The sequence below is a fragment of the Chelon labrosus genome (assembly GCF_963514085.1).
Source record: "Chelon labrosus genome assembly, chromosome: 23".
Lineage (NCBI taxonomy): Eukaryota > Metazoa > Chordata > Actinopteri > Mugiliformes > Mugilidae > Chelon > Chelon labrosus.
In genome coordinates, this window is record NC_140356.1 from 21526425 (window position 1) to 21542739 (window position 16315).

The 16315-nt window shown below is 46.0% G+C and overlaps 2 protein-coding genes across 2 annotated transcripts; one reads left to right on the forward strand and one right to left on the reverse strand.

The window, feature by feature from the left end:
- Positions 1–97: 97 nt before the first annotated feature.
- Positions 98–7907, reverse strand: lta4h (leukotriene A4 hydrolase; the record flags this gene model as incomplete). The annotated part of the gene is given in 20 exon segments (XM_084573645.1): positions 98–386; positions 466–570; positions 638–720; positions 913–1008; positions 1076–1130; positions 1204–1274; positions 1355–1458; positions 1602–1746; positions 2363–2474; positions 2572–2642; positions 4944–4967; positions 5052–5192; positions 5647–5719; positions 5799–5851; positions 5944–6048; positions 6150–6218; positions 6561–6681; positions 6770–6900; positions 7676–7858; positions 7860–7907. Coding segments are annotated over 20 exon segments (1929 nt in total). The 3' UTR covers positions 98–247.
- A 78-nt stretch (positions 7908–7985) lies between these two features.
- dennd6b (DENN/MADD domain containing 6B) lies at positions 7986–16207 on the forward strand. Its single transcript, XM_084573646.1, has 20 exons — positions 7986–8323; positions 8653–8691; positions 8768–8810; positions 8882–8991; positions 9098–9178; positions 9268–9373; positions 9455–9534; positions 10991–11053; positions 11128–11183; positions 11263–11385; positions 11474–11569; positions 11866–11960; positions 12320–12385; positions 13831–13895; positions 14258–14347; positions 14450–14503; positions 14590–14699; positions 14780–14882; positions 15027–15101; positions 15221–16207. Exons 1-20 carry the CDS (start codon positions 8180–8182, stop codon positions 15341–15343), a joined length of 1722 nt encoding a protein of 573 aa, XP_084429772.1. The 5' UTR covers positions 7986–8179; the 3' UTR covers positions 15344–16207.
- The last annotated feature ends 108 nt before the right edge of the window (positions 16208–16315 follow it).

Consider the following 16315-nt stretch of genomic DNA (forward strand, 5'->3'; position numbering starts at 1 on the left):
AGTTCCTGATTAAACTGACTAGAACCAACTCTGGATGAACCGAACAACTCAGAGTCAATCTCTTAGTCTTTATAAAATCATTTGAGACAAAACAGGAAACAGTCGAGAAACAAGCGACAGTTTTATTAATACAGATGTTGCAGGCCGGTTCCCGGTCCGTTACAGGCCGGTTCCCGGTCCGTTACAGGCCGGTTCCCGGTTCGTTGCAGGCCGGTTCCTGGTCCGCTGCAGGCTGCTTCCCGGTCCGTTACAGGCCGGTGGTGTTGCTGGTGTCCAGCTTCATGTCCTTGGCGACCAGTCCAGCGGTGACCGGATGCATCTCATGTTTATGAGCCAGAAACACTCGAACAGCTTCATCATGGTACTTGTCAAAGTTAAAAACCTCCCTGCGGAGAAAACAAACAGGAGAAATAAATACAACAAGAACTAAAGTGACAGGAACCGAGTCGTTGGTCTCGTTCAAACCTGAAGAGAGGTCGGGTGAACTTCATCCTGCCCTGCTCAGTCGCCATCTTCAGCGCAGTGGGAACCGCTTCCTCCCACTTGGACCGGACGCACAGTCTCAGCCACCTAGAGAGAGAACGGCCAATCAGAACGAAACTTACAGGAGGCGGAGTTCCTGATTAACGATGCTCACCTGCAGCGGATCTCAGCGTTTATACAGGTGTTGAGATTGTAAACCTCTTGCATCTTCTTGACGTGGGTCAATGGGAGAGGATCCTGGAGGAACAAACAAGAACCTTGACCAACTTAACGAGGACCCAGTTTACTCACCAGGATGTTCTACAGGTAGTTCTGGACAAGAGGTTCTGTTTCTCTGGTTCTCAGACAGGGGTCATCACGTCCTCTAGGGTGATGGTTCTGAGTTGGTTCCGTTAAAGGAGTGGACTGGAGGAGGTGTTGATGTCCTACCTCATGCAGCAGGAGAGACAGGAACTCAATGTGCTGGTGTGAGGAGAGCGTCTTCAGGTCAGACTCCTTGAAGCCGTCCAGGTCCTGGTCTTTGGCCTGAAGGGGGACAGAGTTTTGAGTCTGAACATAAACCAAACCGGTGTGAGGCAGGTGCAGGTCTCACCTTGATCCACCTCTGACTCAGAGCGATACAGGCGTCGGCCAGCGTGGTATCGTACCTGAAACACAACAACCAATCAAAACCCAGGGATCAGCTCTAGATCAAGACCAGGTCTGACCTGGTTCACTCACTGAGGTTTGACAGGAGGCATCCCAGGAGTGAACATCCAGCCGTTCCAGTCCACCTTGTTCAGGACGTCCACCTGTGATATAGAAGCTCTTTAGTTCCTCTGACCTGTGGTTCCAGATGATGTGGAACATGAAGTGTCCAGGTGTTCCTCACCTTGTCTTTGAAGTAGGTGAACAGGTAGTTCTTCCACTCGTCTGTGGTTATGCTGCCGTAGGCGAACATCTGGATGTACGACTTCACAAAACCCATGAACACCTCTGAGGAGACAGACGGGTAGATGAGCTGAGGAGCAGGAACCCGGTGAGTGTAGAGGTGAGTGTAGAGGTGAGTGTAGAGGTGAGTGTAGAGGTGAGCGCTGAGGTGAGCGCTGAGGTGAGCGCTGAGGTGAGCGAGGCGATACCTGGGCCTCCCATCAGCTCCTCCAGGTGGTACAGCAGAGCGAAGCCCTTCTCGTAGGGCACGGAGGAGAAGGCGTCGTCTGGGTCGACGTCCTGCAGACTGGGGACCAGGTTAGTCAGGGGGTTGTTGGCTCCGAAGGTGTTCACCTGAAGGACGACATGCAGGACAACGTCACATGAGCTCACCTGGAGCAGGTATTGCTATTGAACGCTATAGATGATGATGATTTATCGGCTAAACATATAAATAATGTACTGATTTTAATAAGCTCGTGTGTTTATGATTCTCTTGTGTTCTAGCATAGACTGTATATAAATATGGACACCACGTCTCCTCTTCCTCTCATTGGTCAAACTGACTCTATGTTCCTGGGGATACGGGCGGCGCCATCTTGTGAGTTTGGATTTAGAGTATGATCAGTACGGTCTGAGGGCAGAGCCACGTGGAGCCGTGATATTGATGCCCCGCCCACACTTCCTCCAGACTCACTCATGTTTTAGTTTAATACTACGCTCTGCTCTACCTCCACCAAACTTATCCAGAAATTGACACTTGAACATTCATCAACATTATATTAACGACCTAAAATGACAGAAACCATCCTTGAAAATAAATTTGATGTGTAATTTAGTGTTTTAGTTTGGCCCAAGTCCCGCCCACTAACATGGAGGGGGTGGAGCTTATGACCTATACTGCAGCCGACTTTCACCACATATTAGTCAACTTTACAAAATGTGAAGTTGTGCAGCTCCTAGTTCTCACCGAGTCCTGCAGGTCCTTCCATCCGCCTATAGCTTTGAACTGTCTGAACGGTTCTCCCATCATACACCTGCCAATCATCCTCTCCAGGTAGACCGTGTGACCCTCGTTCAGCCTGGAGGCGTAGAAAACAAACGCACCCGTCTGTCTGTTTATTTATTTGTGTCTGTTTGTTTGTTTGTTTGTTTATAGTTTTGGGGCCAGGTTTTTACCAGAAGTGTTCCCACGTCCTGTTGGTCACCAGGTTTCCTGTCCAGCTGTGGGAGATCTCATGGGCGATGACCTGAATGACACGGAACGTCAACACGTATGTAACGTCAACACGTATGTAACATCAACACGTATTTGACATGAACGTCAACACGTATGTGACATGAACATCAACACGTATGTAACATCAACACGTATGTAACATGAACATCAACACGTATGTAACATCAACACGTATGTGACATGAACGTCAACACGTATGTGACATGAACGTCAACACGTATGTGACATGAACGTCAACACGTATGTGACATGAACGTCAACACGTATGTGACATGAACGTCAACACGTATGTGACATGAACGTCAACACGTATGTAACATCAACACGTATGTAACATCAACACGTATGTAACATGAACGTCAACACGTATGTAACATCAACACGTATGTAACATGAACGTCAACACGTATGTAACATCAACACGTATGTAACATCAACACGTATGTAACATCAACACGTATGTGACATGAACGTCAACACGTATGTAACGTCAACACGTATGTAACGTCAACACGTATGTAACGTCAACACGTATGTGACATGAACGTCAACACGTATGTAACATGAACGTCAACACGTATGTAACGTCAACACGTATGTAACGTCAACACGTATGTAACATGAACGTCAACACGTATGTGACATGAACGTCAACACGTATGTCACATCAACACGTATGTGACATGAACGTCAACACGTATGTGACATGAACGTCAACACGTATGTAACGTCAACACGTATGTAACGTCAACACGTATGTAACATGAACGTCAACACGTATGTGACATGAACGTCAACACGTATGTCACATCAACACGTATGTAACGTCAACACGTATGTAACATCAACACGTATGTAACGTCAACACGTATGTAACGTCAACACGTATGTGACATGAACGTCAACACGTATGTAACATGAACGTCAACACATATGTAACGTCAACACGTATGTAACATCAACACGTATGTAACATGAACGTCAACACGTATGTAACATCAACACGTATGTAACATGAACATCAACACGTATGTAACATCAACACGTATGTAACATGAACGTCAACACGTATGTAACGTCAACACGTATGTAACGTCAACACGTATGTGACATGAACGTCAACACGTATGTCACATCAACACGTATGTGACATGAACGTCAACACGTATGTGACATGAACGTCAACACGTATGTAACGTCAACACGTATGTAACGTCAACACGTATGTAACATGAACGTCAACACGTATGTAACGTCAACACGTATGTAACGTCAACACGTATGTAACATGAACGTCAACACATATGTAACGTCAACACGTATGTAACATCAACACGTATGTAACATGAACGTCAACACGTATGTGACATGAACGTCAACACGTATGTAACGTCAACACGTATGTAACGTCAACACGTATGTAACATGAACGTCAACACGTATGTGACATGAACGTCAACACGTATGTCACATCAACACGTATGTAACGTCAACACGTATGTAACATCAACACGTATGTAACGTCAACACGTATGTAACGTCAACACGTATGTGACATGAACGTCAACACGTATGTAACATGAACGTCAACACATATGTAACGTCAACACGTATGTAACATCAACACGTATGTAACATGAACGTCAACACGTATGTAACATCAACACGTATGTAACATGAACATCAACACGTATGTAACATCAACACGTATGTAACATGAACGTCAACACGTATGTAACGTCAACACGTATGTAACGTCAACACGTATGTGACATGAACGTCAACACGTATGTCACATCAACACGTATGTGACATGAACGTCAACACGTATGTGACATGAACGTCAACACGTATGTAACGTCAACACGTATGTAACGTCAACACGTATGTAACATGAACGTCAACACGTATGTAACGTCAACACGTATGTAACGTCAACACGTATGTAACATGAACGTCAACACATATGTAACGTCAACACGTATGTAACATCAACACGTATGTAACATGAACGTCAACACGTATGTAACATCAACACGTATGTAACATGAACATCAACACGTATGTAACATCAACACGTACGTAACATGAACGTCAACACGTATGTAACGTCAACACGTATGTAACATCAACACGTATGTAACGTCAACACGTATGTGACGTCAACAGCAACACGTATGTAACGTCAACACGTATGTAACGTCAACACGTATGTGACATGAACATCAACACGTATGTGACGTCAACACGTATGTAACAACGACATGTATGTGACATGAACAACACGCCAGAGGACGGGGTTCTTACTTACGTTAGCCAGAGACTTGTCTCCAGCCTGGAAAGAGACACAGGAAACAGCTGATCAACACAAACAGTCCATTTTCATCATCATCATGATCTTAATCTTCATCATATTTACCAGCAGGGTCGGGGTAGCAAAGGTCAGACATGGGTTCTCCATTCCTCCGTAGGGGAACGATGGAGGAAGAACCAGGATGTCGTACTGTCCCCAGACGTATGGTCCAACCAGGTCCTCAGCTGTCTTCAGCATGGTCTCAGTCTGATGGACAGAGAGAGAGAGAGAGAGAGAGAGAGAGACAGAGACAGAGACAGAGACATCATCTCACATTGTCTCTGCAGAGACCAAGATGCTAGCTGGACATCCTGTTCCCGAACAAAAACTGGTTTCACAGGAACTAAAAAAAACTGAGCTAGGCTAGGAACATCATCTGGATGACAGACAAGAACCAACAGAACCGGTTTCTGAGGGAGAACCGGTTTCTGAGGGAGAACCTCCTCCGGATCCTCCAGGAATGTGATCATTAGAACGACATGTTCCTCCTGTTGCCAGACACGATCAGATCTGAGGACTGGCCTGTGTTCTGTGTGTTCCATGGGTTCTGTATGTTCCTTGTGTTCTGTGTGTTCCATGGGTTCTGGGTTCTGTACGTCCTCAGCAGTTCTTCTCAGACCAGTTCGGGTTCTGGTTCCTCTCAGTTGCCATAGTGACTCACCTCAGAGAACTCAAACGCTGCTTTGTCCACAAACTCCTTCTCAGACCAGACTCTGGACCTGGGGCCGATAACCCTGTCAACCAATCAGAACACAGAACCACGGTTACCTGCTGCAGGTGATGACATCAGCGATCAGGTGAGACGGACCGTACCTGTTCTCCAGAGCTCCAACCACAATGGCGATCAGGTAGGATGGCATGGGCACCTGGGGACAGACAGAGGACATACCTGAGCTCAGGTGAGGAGATACGGCAACAAACAGATGATGATGAAGAAGAAGAAGAAGAAGAGACGTACGGGCTGTCTGAACCTGTAGACCACACGGCCGCTGTCTTCAGGGTCCACCTCATGTCCGTCTCTCACTGCACTCATCACTGCCACCAGATCCTTGGGGACAGACAACTAGACAGAACAGAGACACCTTAGAGACAAGTAGACACCTGGACAAGAGAGACACAGGTGAGACACACCTGACAGACACAAATCAGGGTTTTATTTGTTACCTGGGCGTAGTAGGTGTGTTTGATGGACGGGCTGTCCTGGCACGGCAGCATGCTCCTGCAGTGATGAGCCTGGACGATAAGACACAGGGTGGACCGGTTAGGACATGAGGACATGGGGACATGGGGACATGAAGGCATGGGGACATGGGGACATGGGGACATGGGGACATGAAGGCATGGGGACATGGGGACATGAAGACATGGGGGCATGGGGACATGAAGACATGGGGACATGGGAACATGAAGGCATGAAGACATGGGGACATGGGGAGCAACAGCATTTGTCAACTAGTGATGTTGAAACGTTTTGACAGTTGAAAACAAAACCACAGATGTTGAAAACGCTGTTGACCAACTGAACCGTCAGAGATGAAGGAACCCTGGGTGTGGACTGACAGGCGGGCGTCTCACCTGACACTGGCTGAACAGGTAGGGCTGTTTCTTCCCTGCCGTCTGCTCAGGTGAGAGCCACTGCAGAGCCGACGCAGACGGAGACGTCTCGTAGGACACCTCCACGATCACATGCTGCCCTCTGATTGGTCCACACAACATAAACAGTTATTACATTTTATTCTGAAAGGACTCATTATGAGGAAACAGGTGAGGAGGTTGGTCGTCACCTGGAGAGGTCAAAGGGCAGCGTGACCTCCAGTGGCGTCCCCTTGAAGCTGTGTCTGGGGCCCAGGCTGAAGGAGGCCGGCTGTCCATTAGCAGACACCGACGTCACATCCAGGTCTTTGGTGTCCAAAGTCTGCAACAGATAAAAGACATTAGTGGACGTCCACCTGAGACAAACCTGATAAACACACTTAGTCCCTGAGCTCAAACCAGACTCCATTCACATAACCTGCTGTTATTCACCTCACGTCATCATTTAAGACACAAACATCTGACTCTATGTTCATTGTCATCACCTCCAGAACCAGAACCAGAACCAGACGATAAAAACATGGAGTAGCCGCTTTCTGGAGAACCTCAAATTCTGTTGTTTACAGGTAAAAGCAACAGTCTGATCTCAGGTGAACTCACCTGTACAACCAGTTTAACATCAGAAAATCAAGAATCGTGATTAAAGTGAAACTGTCTGGCTTTAATGAGACATTTGTGTAACAGTTCAGCCTTCAAGTCAAAGTTCAGGGTCATATAGCTCCTCAGACCAAACTCCATTCAAAAACAGGGCGGTTTAAAGAGTCCGACTTTAACAGAGACACGTGAACTCATCAGACAGACACATGGAGAACCGACCCAGACTGTTCCTGGGTCAGAACCAGACTGTTCCTGGGCCAGAACCGACCCAGACTGTTCCTGGGCCAGAACCAGACTGTTCCTGGGTGAGAACCAGACTGTTCCTGGGTCAGAACCAGACTGTTCCTGGGTCACAGCACCAGAGTCCAGTTAAATTAATGCGCCTTTTAGAGTTCAGTTTGACCTGGTGAGCACTTTACGGACCAGACAGAAAGTCGGTTAACCGGATGCTAGCAGGCAGAAGAACCGGAGCACCGGAGCACCGGCCACGTTAACGTTACCAGAGCAGAGAAGCTGTCCTCCAGAGCCTCCACGGTCAGCGCCACCTTCCCCTTGATCACGTGTCTGTCGAAATCCACGCGCAGCCTCAGGTTCAGGTGTTTGGTGACGCACCTGGTGAACGAGGAGAAGGAGCACGGGTCCATAGCAACGATCGGTCCGGTGGCAGCGGAGAGACTGGAGCGATCGGTGACTGACAGCCCGTTTATCTACCGGAACAGGCTGCTGCCACATCCGGACCCGGCGTTTCACAATAAGAGACGCCTCAAACAACTCAGTCAGTCTTTTAATTTAATTTAATTATGACCAACATTTAAAATGATAAACACGGATCTGTTAATTAATTAATATTTAAAAGCCTGTAAATGTAAATATCATGAAACAAACCTCTCCGTCCTCCATCCTCAGTCCCCGGGCCTCCAGCAGGGGGCTCCCCGGGACCCGGTTCATCTGACAGAGGACCGGAGGATGAGACGCCGAGGTGTCCGAGCTCCGCTGCGGTCGTGATGAACCCGTTTGACGGCTCCGGTTCTCCCGGACACGAGGAGGCGGACGGCGGGGACAGCCGGTGCCCGTGGACGCGCTTCTCGTCGTGGCTGGAGTGCGTGTGCGTCGTGACGTTCGACCTGGAGCTCGGACAAGCTATCGAGGTACGTTAGCTTAGCATCGTTAGCATCGGTTATCAATAGGTTCATTGAACCAAAGTCCATTTAAAAAACAGACAATTCTAGTCGGAGCCATCAGTGAAAAACCAGCCTCTGGAAATAAAGAGTTAAAGATGATGTGGTGGTTAGAGATTAAATAACATCACTGATGTTTAAACTCATTACACAGATTAAAACAGTCAGATCTGGATTAATGTATTCAAGAGAGTTAGATTAAATGACTGATGTATGGATGGTTAGAGAGAGGAGAACGTTAAACGTCCAGATTTTTGAATGGACTCTGGTGTAAGTCTGTGTCCTGTGTTTGTTTCCAGCTGGTTTATCCTCAGGATGTGAAACTGACAGAGAAAGAGGTAAAATCACTAACGATTAATCAGCTGCTCCTCATGTCAACATTCACGTTATTGATCAGCGCTCGTCTGTTCTCAGAAAACCAGCATCTGCTACCTGTCCTTCCCCGACTCCTACTCAGGTAAGACGCTGACACTGATCACTGGGCACAGGTCAGAGGTCAGAGGTCATGAGCTGTGTGTGATTCCTCAGGTTGCCTCGGTGACACTCAGTTCAGCTTCAGGTTGCGTCAGTCGGTCGGTCGGCGAGCTTCGAGGTTCAGAGACGACGTCTACAACAAAGATGCTCCGGTCACGCTGCAGGTGAGACGCATCAGATTTGTAACGTACGTGGACGTGTGAGTCTGTCTCAGTCTCCACAGGTAAATCCAGGTGTGGTCCGTCCCTCTCACCTGTCCTCTGTCCTCAGAGAGAAACGGCGCATTTCTTCGGCTACGTCTACTTCAGACAGGTGAAGGACGTCTCTGTGAAGAGAGGCTACTTTCAGAAGGTCAGTCTCACCTGTTCTCACCTGCTGTTGGTCCCATAGAGGGGCCGGGGGTCATGTGACAGTCATGTGGTCATGTGACTCTGTTCCAGTCCCTGGTGCTGGTGTCCAGGCTGCCGTACACTCACCTGTTCCACTCGCTGCTGCAGATCATCGCCCCCGAGTTCTTCGAGAAGTTGGAGCCTTGTCTTGAAGCAGGTGATGATGTCATGCTTACATCATAGCCACAGACCAATCAGATGTTTCTGTCTACCTGAGTGTGTTTACTCATCCTCACAGTGTGCAACGAGATCGACCAATGGCCTTCACCTGTACCTGGACTGACCCTTAACCTGCCTGTGATGGGTGTCATCTTACAGGTGAGCAGATAGGGGCGTGGTCTGCACAACTCAACAGGTGTCTGAACTCACCTCATACTGTATCTGACCTGATCAACGTAGTATTTAGAGGCATTCACCTGACTGACCAGTGGACCTGCAGTGATCAGTCAGGTGTGATCAGTCAGGTGTGATCAGACAGGTGTGATCAGACACGTCAACATTAAACCTTTTATTATTATTATTATTGTTGTTACACTGTGAGAGAACAGGAACCAGACACCTGGACACACCAGTGGGGTTCTTTGGGTTCTTTGGGTTCTTTGGGTTCTTGGGGTTCTTGGGGTGATGTGTTGGGTTTGTTTGACATAACGTTTTCCTCAGTGGCTGAAATTTTCAGTTCCAGTCTCATCTGATCAGAGCACCTTCCTACATTAGGGCAGCGGTTCCCAAACTTTTTTGGCTGCACCACCCCCTTCTATGTCCCAACTGGGTTGACACACCTCCAATCCCCCACACCTTAAAGAAGACAAAAACACAACAAGCTTTCTTATAGCCGTATTAAAGGCAACATGTTCAATCATGTTCAAATGACCAGAACACACATAGAACAACATGTCACCATCACACCTGTTAAGAGTCCAGAGGATGGATGACTGCTCAGAGGCAGAAACAGATCAGTTGGTTAAGTTAGAAATGTTTTCAGGCGCGTTAAACAAAAATTGCAGCAACTTTAAATGAAGGTGGAGTCAACACAAGCCGTCATCATAGCACAGTGGTTAGTGAAATAAAATTAGAACGCCAGTAATTTGAATTACAAAGAGCAAAGGCTCAGAAACAGATAAAAACTAAAGAGGATCCATCAGAGGATTTCCAAGAGCAGTGCAGGTGGCTCAGACAGGTGTGCATATACATCGTGTAGAAGAAGATAACTTCTTCTCCGCCATTACATTTTTCATCTGGCACACCCCCCAGGCTGCACCGCACTTTGGGAATCCCTGCATTAGGGGAGTCTCCAACATGCCTCCCCTAACCCTAACTTAAAACATTCTTTCCTATTTTAATCTTTAAATAAATAAAGTCTGGTTCTGTGCAGCGTACGGCTTCTTGTGGTCCTCTGGAACTCTGCCTCTCTGATTAATCCCTCGCTTGCCCCGGTCCGTGGGTTCTCTCATGGCAGGTTTTTGTTGGTCCATGTTCTTTGTATCTGATGATGGTAGATATGATGGTGCTCCAGGATTCCCCTGACGTGTCTGGTTTGGTTAGAGGTGTTTCAGATTCTGGGGTATTTCAGAAAAGGTGTATATATACCCACAGATCATGTGGCAGGTGGACTTCATTTCACTTATTATGTGACTTCTGTGGTAATTGGCTGCACAATAACTTTTTAGGCGTTTCATAACAAAGGGGTGAATACTTTCTCAAGGAACTGTATCTGTGAGTGCCACCTCCTGGATTTCTACTGAACACAGACGGATGTTGTTCTTTGACTTTCCAGGTGAGGATTCCCTCTAAATCAGACAAACCAGGAGGAAGTCCGGTCCGACAGGTGACTAACGAGGTCAGCGTCTCTCTGCATCTCTTTGTCCTTCGTTGCCTTTAGGTTCCGTCAGTTAAAACCTTTTCTCTCCTCAGAACCTCCTCCGGGTTCCGACGGTGCTGCCGACCATCCATGAGCTGGACCTCTTCAGGTCAGTGCTGGCTCTGTAGTTTGCCTTCATGTTTGGTCATGTGATCCTTCACGTCAGTGTCCGTCTCACCTGTGTTCAGGTGTTTCCAGTCCATCCTCATCCACCTGCAGATGCTGTGGGAGCTCATGTTGCTCGGGGAACCAGTGGTTGTCATGGCACCATCACCTACTGTCTCATCGGAGACTGTGCTGGCTCTGATCAGGTAACTGAGCGGTCACAAGTTCTGGCAGCCAATCAGAGGGTGCCGTTGGCGTCATCGCCATGGTAACGGTGTCCATGTCCACCTCCAGCTCCATCAGTCCTCTGAAGTTCTGCTGTGACTTCCGTCCTTATTTCACCATCCACGACAGCGAGTTCAGAGAATACACCACCAAGACGCAGGCCCCGTAAGTAACACACACCTGGACGACACACACCTGGATGACACACACCTGGACGACACACACCTGGACGACACACACCTGGACAACACACACCTGGACAAACCTTTATTTTCACATGAAATGTCTTCAGAGGTCAAGAGAAAACTGAAGGTGTCATTGTGAAGAGGAACTTCCTTTGTAACGTCTTCTGACCTTGATTTTTTTGCAGCTCCAAAGAATTTTATTAAAATACACCAGTAATTTAATAAAAAGTTTATTTCTGAACTCTTGAAAATAACTTCGACCTTCTTCTGATTCAGACCAAACGTCGTCCTGGGAGTCACCAACCCCTTTTTCATCAAGACCTTTCAGAGCTGGCCTCACATCGTCCGACTTGGAGAGATCAGGATGGCCGGTACCTGCTCTTCTTCTTCTTCTTCTTCTTCTGTTCCTCTTCTTCCTGTCGGGTGTCCGTGTCCGTCTTCACGTCTTTATTCATTTATCTGTAGTTCAAACATCCACAGCCCAACATTCTGACGTGATGAGAGGAGCTGCAGCTCGTTAGATTGTTGTCATATTATTAGGAACAGAAGGCAGCACATAAAGAGTCACATGATCCATATTTTTAACCAGTGGTCAATCATTGATCAATTAGACGTGTCAGGAAGTAATCGACAGGTACAGGAAGTTCAGAAGCTGGAATACGTCGCCATGGTTTCTGTTTATGAACAACAAAGTCATCTTTTATCTGGTACTCTTGTGTCTCTGGTCCAGGTGATTTACCGAAGCAGGTGAAGGTGAAGAAGCTGTCCAAGCTGAAGACACTCGACACCAAGCCAGGTAACGAGTTAAGGCTGAGTTAGTCTGTTGACATTATATCAACGTTGTGTTGACGTTATATCAACGTTGTGTTGATGTTATATCAACGTTGTGTTGATGTTATATCAACGTTGTGTTGACGTTATATTAACGTTGTGTTGATGTTATATCAACGTTGTGTTGATGTTATATCAACGTTGTGCTGATGTTATATCAACGTTGTGCTGATGTTATATTAATGTTGTGCTGATGTTATATTAACGTTGTGCTGATGTTATATTAACGTTGTGCTGATGTTATATCAACGTTATATTAACGTTGTGTTGATGTTATATTAATGTTGTGCTGATGTTATATTAACGTTGTGCTGATGTTATATCAACGTTGTGTTGATGTTATATCAACGTTATATTAACGTTGTGTTGATGTTATATCAACGTTATATTAACGTTGTGTTGATGTTATATCAACGTTATATTAACGTTGTGTTGATGTTATATTAACGTTATATTAACGTTGTGTTGATGTTATATCAACGTTGTGTTGATGTTATATTAATGTTGTGCTGATGTTATATCAACGTTATATTAACGTTGTGTTGATGTTATATTAACATTATATTAACGTTGTGTTGATGTTATATCAACGTGTTGATGTTATATTAATGTTGTGTTGATGTTATATCAACGTTGTGTTGATGTTATATTAACGTTATATTAACGTTGTGTTGATGTTATATTAACGTTGTGTTGATGTTATATCAACGTTATATTAACGTTGTGTTGATGTTATATTAACATTATATTAACGTTGTGTTGATGTTATATCAACGTTGTGTTGATGTTATATCAACGTTGTGTTGATGTTATATTAACATTATATTAATGTTGTGCTGATGTTATATCAACGTTGTGCTGATGTTATATCAACGTTGTGTTGATGTTATATCAACGTTGTGTTGATGTTATATTAACATTATATTAACGTTGTGTTGATGTTATATCAACGTTGTGTTGATGTTATATCAACGTTATATTAACGTTGTGTTGATGTTATATTAACATTATATTAACGTTGTGTTGATGTTATATCAACGTTGTGTTGATGTTATATTAACGTTGTGTTGATGTTATATTAACGTTGTGTTGATGTTATATTAACGTTATATTAACGTTGTGTTGATGTTATATCAACATTATATTAACGTTGTGTTGATGTTATATCAACGTTGTGTTGATGTTATATCAACGTTGTGTTGATGTTATATTAACGTTGTGTTGATGTTATATCAACGTTATATTAACGTTGTGTTGATGTTATATCAACGTTATATCAACGTTGTGTTGATGTTATATCAACGTTGTGTTGATGTTATATCAACGTTATATTAACGTTGTGTTGATGTTATATCAACATTATATTAACGTTGTGTTGATGTTATATTAACGTTGTGCTGATGTTTGCAGGGATCTACACATCCTACAAGACCTTTCTACACAAAGACAAGATTCTCATTAAGAGGCTGCTAAAGGTGAACACTTGTTACGCTCATTATAACTTTTACAGAGTTTTAATAACTTTTAATGACTTGAAATAACTCAGTAATGACAGGTAATAACAGGTAACAGGTAATAACAGGTAACAGGTAATAACAGGTAACAGGTAATAACAGGTAACAGGTAAGGACAGGTAATGACAGGTAACAGGTAAGGGCAGGTAAGGACAGGTAACAGGGAAGGGCAGGTAAGGGCAGGTAAGGGCAGGTAACAGGTAGTGACAGGTAACAGGTAAGGGCAGGTAAGGACAGGTAACAGGTAAAGACAGGTAATGACAGGTAAGGACAGGTAATGACAGGTAAGGACAGGTAACGACAAGGTGTGTTTCCATGTGAAGGGGATTCAGAGGAAGAGGCCGTCGGAGGCTCAGAGTGTCATCTTGAGGAGACACCTGTTGGAGCTGACTCAAAGCTTCATCATTCCTCTGGTGAGTATTGATCAGGGATGATCAGCTGATCAAGGATGATCAGCTGATCGGTGCAGGGATCAATCACCTGCAGTCCAGTAAACCCTGTGTCTTGTCTGTCAGGAGCGGTACATGGCCAGCCTGATGCCGCTGCAGAGATCTGTGACGCCCTGGAAGGTAAACAGGAAGCGGACACTTGCTGATGAGGTCATAGTGATGTCATCTGTTGGAAACAGTCTGTGTTAGTGTCATGTGTCTTTCAGAGTCCTCCTCAGATCCGGCCCTTCAGTCAGGACGAGTTCATGTCCACTCTGGATCACGCTGGCCCTCAGCTCACCTCACTGCTCAAAGGTGATTGGATGGGGCTGTACAGGTGAGTGTCTCAGGTGTCAGGTGTCCTGTCTGACTTCCTGTCCACAGCCTCTCATCCTTCAGTGTCTCATCTGTCCTCAGGAAGTTCTTCAGGTCTCCAAACTTTGACGGCTGGTACAGACACCGACACAAAGAGATGACGCAAAAGCTGGAGAGCCTCCACCTGGAGGTCGTCTGTGATGCCGTGAGTTAGTTTAGCCCCTCCCACACCTGGACACCTGGTTCTCTCCCCCCTGTCTCTAACCTATCCTCAACTTGTCCCTTGTCCTTGTCCTCAACCTGTGCCCAACCTGTCCCTGTCCCTAACCTGTCCCTGTCCTTTCTCCAGGACCTGCTGGGCTGGACTAGAGACAAGTCTGAGGTGGAGATCGTGGATCTGATTCTGAAGCTCAGAGAGAAGCTGGTGAGTTTGGTTTTCAAAATAAAGGCCTGATAATGAAGCAGTTTTATTTTGGTAATCTTCAGTCTAACCACCATGGGACGTCAACGTCGTCAGTAAAGTTTCTTTTCGTGGTTTTTCAGATCAAAGCTCGTCGGCAGCAGCTTCAGGTCAAAGATGGAGTTCTGGAGAAACTGGATTCTTTTATGAAGTCCACCATCGTGTCTCTGCCTGAAGACCTGCAGACCGTCCTCAACACTCCCTGAAGACCTGCAGACTGTCCTCAGCACTCCCTGAAGACCTGAAGACTGTCCTCAGCACTCCCTGAAGACCTGCAGACTGTCCTCAACACTCCCTGAAGACCTGCAGACTGTCCTCAACACTCCCTGAAGACCTGAAGACTGTCCTCAACACTCCCTGAAGACCTGCAGACCGTCCTCAACACTCCCTGCAGACCGTCCTCAACACTCCCTGAAGACCTGCAGACCGTCCTCAACACTCCCTGAAGACCTGCAGACCGTCCTCAGCACTCCCTGATGACCTGCAGACTGTCCTCAGCACTCCCTGATGACCTGCAGACCGTCCTCAACACTCCCTGAAGACCTGAAGACTGTCCTCAACACCCCCATGAAGACCTGCAGACTGTCCTCAACACTCCCTGAAGACCTGAAGAATGTCCTCAACACCCCCATGAAGACCTGCAGACTGTCCTCCACACTCCCTGAAGACCTGCAGACTGTCCTCAACACTCCCTGAAGACCTGCAGACTGTCCTCAGCACTCCCTGAAGACCGTCCTCAGCACTCCCTGAAGACCTGAAGACTGTCCTCAACACTCCCTGAAGACCTGCAGACCGTCCTCAACACTCCCTGCAGACCGTCCTCAACACTCCCTGCAGACCGTCCTCAACACTCCCTGAAGACCTGCAGACCGTCCTCAACACTCCCTGAAGACATCATACCTTCATCAGCGTCCAATAAATCTGATCGGTTCCACCTCAGTTTTCCTTTAAACATTTACTTTGTCTCAGATGAACTCAGATGAACGGAGGTCAGTGAATGTAACACTAAGAGTCGTTATTTGATTTTGTCTAAAATGTAAATATTTAGTTTTCATTTGAATAATAAAACAAGAATCTTCACATTGATTGGTCGAATGGATCAAATCATTTCTGCAGATCAATAACAGATCAGCTGATCCAGATTAAACTGAATGACCCCATCTGTTTATTTTTAAGTG